We start from the raw sequence: 7237 nt of genomic DNA, 5'->3' as shown, positions 1-7237 counted from the left end.
TCTCCTCCAAAGGACAGACATTTGACCCTGTTATTTCCCCCAGGAGTTCTAGCAGTCAAAGTTGCATACCTTTCCTTGGAATAATAGAGGGCCTCCCTAAACGTGAGGAGATGTACACTGGCCTTTTCAGTGCCCTGGAGGCTGCCGTTGTCCGTGTGCCTCTGGGACAGCAGCAGCCCCTAGAGCTGCTCTGCAGAAGGGCAAGAGATAAAAGGTGCTGGGAAGAGGAAACCAGCCAGGAGCGGTAGGTGAGTACAGAACACTTTGAAACTGGTTATTTCTTCGGATTCTCATAGAGGCAGGTAGCACAGAGGTTATCGTATTTTATAGATCCAGAAACAGAGGCCCCGAGAGGGAACGTGACTTGTCTAAGATCACAGAGCTCATTAGTGTCAGAAACTCCTATTCCCCATAAGAATCAGCAATGGGCTTCCTAGTCACTCCCCAACACTCACTGACTCTGGCCCCTAGCCCACAGTCTTCTCCACTCCAGGCTCTTGTGATCACTTGCAGCTGCTCTCATCTGAGAGCTGCAGCGCTCTGCGTGTTCTGGCCACTGTCTCCTGTACTTTGATCCCTACCACTACATCTGCTACTGGACCTCATGAGACTTCTGTTCCTTTGACTGTTCCCTTTTTTAATCTGTCAATTGCTTACTGGCTTCACTTTCCTATTTGTATGGTCAGCTCCCTCCACATCCTCAAGCCTTCTTTTGCGTTATTTTCCTGATCACCCTCCCTGATACCCTTCCCGTCACCACCCATTAATCTAAATATTTTGCTTCTCTGCTTCTCTAACTAGGTTCCTGCTTCCAGCTATACCTGAATCCCTAATTGCCCACCGATCAGGTTTTTCTCCAGTTTCCCTCATTAGCCTTCCCAAACCTTCACCTTTCTTCCTGTCTCCTACCTCCCACTCTTATCCCTGTCCTCCCCCACCAGCAGCTGACCTTGTCTCCTACTTCACAGGGCAACTTCCACCAGATCCTACTCCCTGCACCTCAGTGAAGGCCCCATCCTTCCTTCCATCCTTTCTTCCGTCCTCCTTCCTCCTCCTGGTCTCAAGAAGTGGTGTTTCTCCTATCCAGAGCGAATCCCTTCACTTCCGCCTTGACCCCATCCTCTCCTTCCATCTTTGGGATGTAGCTTCACCAGGCATCTCTCTTTCTCTTCTGTACCCTTCAAGGTCTTTTTCTCTACTGGCCCCTCCCTTTCTCCTAAATACAAAATGCTTCCTTGACCCCACATCCCCCTGTAGATATTGTCTGGCTTCTTCCCTGCTCTTTTCGTCTAAGTTTCTTAAAGAAATTCCTTCACACTCACTGCTGTTTGGTCCACTGCACCACTGAAGCTGCACCCTCTGAAGTCACCAAAGACCTTCTGATCGCAAAATCCGATGGACACTCTTCAGTCTTTGTCTTACTGGAGCCCCTACCTGTGTCTAACATCACTGCTCCTTCTTGAAATCCCCTCCCTCCTTGGCTTCCTTGAAGCGACTCTCTCCTCCTGATGCCAGAGCTAGCAGTTCGAACGTGGGTGCAGTGGAGGCAGATGGCTGGATCCAGCCTCTCTCCTGCCTGGTGCTCTCTCTCACCCCCTGTAGGTGCCAACCCCAAGGTCCTAGGGTGTCTACCCCGGGCCGGGCTCTATCTGCCTCATACAGAGCCAGCCAGATTCCAGTGGCTTTCCCTTTATTGCTGATCTGGGCCAGGCTCACAGAGGCCTGCACCAGGTGTTGACAGTGTCTGTCCCTGGAGGAGGGAAGCAGAGGTGAAAGGGTCAGGTACAGGGGTCAGATATGGGGCCAGGCTGGACACTGCATGGGCTAGGGAGCCCAGGGGGACTAGGGTGGGAGCTGGGACGGCCAGAGGGCCCCTTCTTCTGGAGGGCCTCGAAGTCAGAGTTGTTGATGATGGCTTCTCGGAGGGTAGGCAACTCCGCTAAAGGCACATAATCTGCTCCTGGGGGTGGAAACCAGTGCGGGTATGGGATGCAGGAGGGAGGGGTGAAGTAGTCCTGGATGGGATGGTGGAGGGCAGGAATGCCTTCCTGCCTGGCCTTCTGATTACAGACCCTGGAGTGGGCCCCTACCCCAGGTTGCCCCCTCACCGTGAGGCCTCCCTCCTCGCTGCCGGGTCTCCTCAGTCTCAAAGAAAGTCTCATGTTCTTCCCAGCACCAGTCACAGGCCGCACAGCGGAAATTAGGCTCAAAGCAGTTGCACCAACAGCCTGGGGCAAGGGGGCAGCCAAGAAAAGTATAGGGTACTGGGGCTTCCCCAGGGGCTGACTGCATTCTCATCTCTTCCTCACCAACTGCAAGCCCAAGTCTCTCCTCCCAGCTCCCCATCTGCATCCCCAAACTATTTGCAACCTATCCCGACCCATGCCCACCCCTGCACTCCCCTTGCTTTGGAAGGTACCTTTGACCCTGCAGGAATGGGACCTGGTAGCTGCGTGGTCCTCATGGCTGTGTTTGCAGCGACATTGGGCTCTCCAAGCCCTGGGGCTAAAGGTGGCCCACCTCTTGACCCAGAGCTCACCCACCTCCTCTGGGCGTGATGGGATAAAGCAGAACATGAGGCAGCGGCACTGGCCCACATTGCAGGGCACAGATATGTCTGTGACGAGGGGGATGGATGGTAGGGTTAGACCAGCACCTGACAGGGCCTGGCTTTCCCATGTCAACCCCCTCCCCCAAACCAACACACACACACACACACACACACACACACACACACTTGCTCTCATACATCCCAACACGTGACAGAGGACAGTTATCACTCCACACCTGAGATGATCTGGTGCTCTCTCAACAAGTGTCCACAAAAGCACTTGGACTCATCCTCAATCCGGAAACAGTCCCATAGATGATGGGGGCAGCACCAGCCAATATAGAGACCTGGGTGTGGAGGGATTGAGTAATAAGGAAAAGTAAGAAGAAAAAATAGCCTAAGCTCCCCCCAAGGTGTTCTCACCTCTCCCCTCGTGTGTATCTATCTCTACCCATGAGTCCTCATCCCTACCCCTTTAGACTTTTTTCTTCAAGGTTTGCTCATCGCCCCACAAGTGTCTTCAGATCCCTCCCCACCCTAGGATCCATTCCATCTGTGTCAGCCCGTCAGAGGGAACTGAAGACGGTCTTCAATGCCGAGCAGGAAGATTATATGTGAAATTTTGTTTGACGATGAACGTGTATCTCGCTGAGTTCTCTCTGACTGTGGATTCTCATCTCCTCCCCTCCCAACATTAAAGTCCACCTTTGTTCTGTTTCCTTGAAGTGTCTAAGGTGAGGGAAAGGGAAGATGATGGGCCAGGTGCAGAGTAGATGGTGGGGACTGGCTCCTAAGGAGTGTAGTATTGAAGGGACCTGAAGAAGAGGAGGAGGTTGGGCAGCCCTGGTGCCAGGAGGTAGGAGGAGGGCTTCTGTCACTTCTCCAGGTTGGCACCTTCATACTTCCCTTCTGCATTCCTGGTATTACTGAACTAATACCCTCTGTGAACTTGAAAAGGGCTGCCTATGGCTCTCCAAGGGTCAGGAGAAAGGGGGAGGCCAGAAGTCATGAGTGGTGAAAAGCAAAAATATAAGCTTATGAGGCTGAGAAAGGAGGCATGGAAAGGAAGGTGAGGCCAAGACATATTCCTGAGAGCAGGCACCAGCAAGAGGCCACCACCCTTGAGATCTGAAACTGTCTGGCTTCACGGTCAGTCTCACCACAAGGCAAGGGTGGTGCTGAGTAAATGTGGGAGGAGAACCAGAGCATTTCCCACTCAGAGTTTCTCATCCTCTGTGGAGCTGAGAGTACCCCAACTTCGAGCCAAGAATCCTGAGTTCCCAAGGAGTGGGGCCTTTAGCTCTAGGACTCTTATTCTCATTTAAAGTTTCCAGTGAACTGTCACCTTTACCAGAAAGTTGTCCCTGACTTCCCCTGTCTGTCTAGGGGCCCTTCCTCTTGCCTTCTGTGGCTTTCATTCTACTCCTATCACAGTACAATGCATTATAATGGACTGTTCACTTGTATTCTTGTTAGACCGTGAGTTCCTCCAAGGAAGGGTCAGTCTTTTCATCGATGTCCTAACACAGGACCTGGCACAGAATAGGTGCTCAGAGAATATAGATGCTTGACTGAATAAGTGAGTGAGCAAATTCCTTTAGGAGGGGAAGAGAGACTCCATATTCCAGGCAAAGCCCTGAAATTCCATAAGGAGAATGAGAGTTAGTGTCCTCTGGTCTTTGACTCTGGCCAGGACCACAATCCACAATTCTGTGCCTGTCAAACTAGATTTTCTTGTCTTTCCCCTGGTCTCTTAGGATCTTAAGCCTGTCCAGATGTGGCTTTTGGTTTTGATGCTTCTGACTTGATACTGCCAGCCTGTGGTATTAGTGCCCCATTACAACAGGGAAGCTTGGTTGAAAGGGCAGATTTTAGGCTGAGTCACAATGTGGGTGGGCAGGGACCAGGATTCCACTAGAGGAATTCTGAACTCTGTTTAGAGTAGCAGGATACAGTGCAGGATCGGGTGAGGTGCAGAGGTGAACAAGTGTTAGTGCCCATAGATCAAGGCCTAGCCTGAGGGCCTGGGAGAGTCAAATTCAAGCACTGATGTGGGAGTTATTGCCCACCTTTCAGATGAAGAAGACTGCAGTTTGAACCAGGGGAATGGCAATTATACCTCAGACACTACTTGAGGGGCTGCAGTGATGACAGCCTTTTTTTTTTTTTTTTTTTTTAAACTTTTGGCCACACCATGCAGCATGCGGGGTCTTAGTTCCCTGACCAGGGATTGAACCCGTGCCCCTTGCAGTGGAAGTGTGGAGTCTTAACCACCGGACCACCAGGGAATTCCCCATGACAGCCTTTTAATGGAGTTCCACCAAGGGGACTAAGGCCTTTTGCCATATCAGAGCAACAAGTCACCTGGAAATTGTCCAGGGTCCTGGGCCATCTCTGCCTTAGGATCTGTTTGGTGCAGGGTATCTGAGCCTTCGTTCAACCACCTGTTCCTGCCTGGTTTTATATGAATATCCCCACTTTTTGTCTGCATCCACCCTCATCTACCTTGGCCTACCTGCCTGCTCCCCTCCCAGATTCCAGGCAGGTGGCATTGCCATTTCCACAAGGGCTATTCATTGAACGGGCAGGTTCCTAGATCCTGTTGGATGGAAGGATGTCCATGGGCCTGTCACCAGCCCCTGAAAGGCTGCCTCGCTCACCTGTTTGGATGGCATTCAGGGCTGCCTCCTTCTCCCACTGGAAAAGATAATTCACCTGAGCACCAAACTTCCCTTTGTGCATTGCCTTAGTCACTTCCACCAGGTCTGCCTGCTCAGCAGGGACCACTGGGTGGACGGTGTAACCTGGGGAGGAAGGGGCTGAGTAATTAAGGGGAAGTGAGGAGGCCCTAAAACTAAGAGAAGGGGCCAGGTCAGAGAGTAACTCAATCTCCTCCTCCTGGGGCAGGTCAAAGACAGTGATGAGAAAGGGGGAAAGGGCAGGAGCAATTACGGCTGACTCCTTTCTTGCCCTTCTTCTTGCCCAGCTGGTGTTCAGGCTGAGCTGCGTGCGTGGTGCTGTCAGTGGCATCCACCCCTTTCTCTCCCTCTTCTTCCTCTTCCCCATCTTTTGCAGATGTGTCCAGGTGGACCTGGGCTGGAAGGCCCGAAAGGGAGTGCTTTGGAACACTCTCAGATTCAGAGGTCTGGATAGACCTCCTTGTCCATGAGCCCTCACTGGAGGAAGACTCAGAGAAGGCTTCCTTCAGATAATCAGAGGAAGACACAGAGACACAGCTTAATGATGAGGTCTGAAAAGTAAGGTGTTTCTCTGGGACCTTGGAGATGTGAGTCTCCAACTGGGTCTCAGGGGTAGGGGTCTCCAAAGGGACCTTAGAGGCAGAGGGTTCTAAAGGAATCTCAGAGATGGAAGGCTCCAAAGGGGTTTCAGCGGTGTGGGTCTCTAAAGAGATCTGGGAAATGGATGGCACCATATGAGATTCAGAGGCAAGGGGCTCTAAAGGGGTTTCAGAGAGGGCAGGCTCTAAGGGGATTTCAGGGATGGGGGGCTTCCGTGAGTCCTCAGCAGAGGGGTCCTTTGAAGAAAGGCTCTCTTCCGCATCCATGGTGGTATGAGGCTCTTCTGTGACCTTGTCTGCTTCCATCTAGTGGTAGAATAGGGTACACGTTTCATTAGGTTGGGATTGGAGGGTCTGCAAGTCAGGATTCACAGGGGGCTATGGAATTAGGATAAAGTTTTCAGTGTACCTGAGATATAAGGGGGAAGCCAGATGAGCTCTGGGCCAGGGTATGGTGCTAGGAGCTTCACCCATGTGCCTAGACCCCATACCGCATACTGAAAGGCTGAAGCAGTCAGAATCTCATCAGTAGATGGTAGCAGAGGAGGGGTCCTAACATAGCATCTTGGCTGGTCCAAGAGCAGGGTTCTGGGCATAACTTAGGACCATGGAGGTCAGGCTGTGGAGTTCTAGAGGCTGGGAAGACCAAGCCAAAGTGGGGGTTTGCTCCCAAGAGTGCAGGAGGATGCCATGACCACAGTCTAGTTTTGTCTAGGGACCCCTCCCCCACCCCTTGGTGATGTCATTCATGTTCAAGGCTTCAGCTACTTCCAGCTGTATGCTGATGACACCTGATGACTCCTAAATCCATATTTCCAGCTCAGACCTTTTTAAACCCCTGTACTTCACAGTCATACCCAACTGTCTGCTGGACATTGCTAAATGGATGTCCCACAGGGCATCAAAACTGAACTCTGAGAATTATCCTAGAATTCTCCTTTCCCCTCAGCCTACATCTTTTTTTTTTTTTTTTTTTTGCGGTACACAGGCCTCTCACTGTTGTGGCCTCTCCCGCTGCGGAGCACAGGCTCCGGACGCGCAGGCTCAGCGGCCATGGCTCACGGGCCCAGCCGCTCCGCGGCATGTGGGATCTTCCCGGACCGGGGCACGAACCCGTGTCCCCTGCATCGGCAGGTGGACTCTCAACCACTGCGCCACCAGGGAAGCCCAGCCTACATCTTAAAATGGGCACCAAGGACTATATTTCCTAACTTCTAAATATCCCTCAAATCCATTCTCTCCTCTCCTTTCTCTCCAATTTTGTTCAAGTTCTCATCATTTTCTACCTGGATTATGTAATAACTTTGCCCCTCTGCTGCCTTCCCCAGCATATTAATCCACTTTCCCATTCTTTCATTGATTTAGGTAACTCCTACAAAGAGCCTAAT

The 7237-nt window shown here is 51.7% G+C and overlaps 1 protein-coding gene across 1 annotated transcript; it reads right to left on the bottom strand.

Moving 5' to 3' along the window:
* Positions 1–1778: 1778 nt before the first annotated feature.
* On the bottom strand, positions 1779–6155 carry FAM221B (family with sequence similarity 221 member B; the record flags this gene model as incomplete). Its single annotated transcript, XM_082842333.1, has 6 exons — positions 1779–1960; positions 2109–2228; positions 2420–2617; positions 2788–2898; positions 5212–5355; positions 5504–6155. 6 exons carry the CDS (start codon positions 6153–6155, stop codon positions 1779–1781), a joined length of 1407 nt encoding a protein of 468 aa, XP_082698459.1.
* Positions 6156–7237: the final 1082 nt, after the last annotated feature.

The sequence above is a fragment of the Leucopleurus acutus genome (assembly GCF_964270905.1).
Source record: "Leucopleurus acutus genome assembly, chromosome: 7".
NCBI classification, from domain to species: Eukaryota; Metazoa; Chordata; class Mammalia; order Artiodactyla; family Delphinidae; genus Leucopleurus; species Leucopleurus acutus.
The sequence above is the reverse complement of the archived record's forward strand: the minus strand, read 5'-3'. Positions and strand labels throughout refer to the sequence as shown.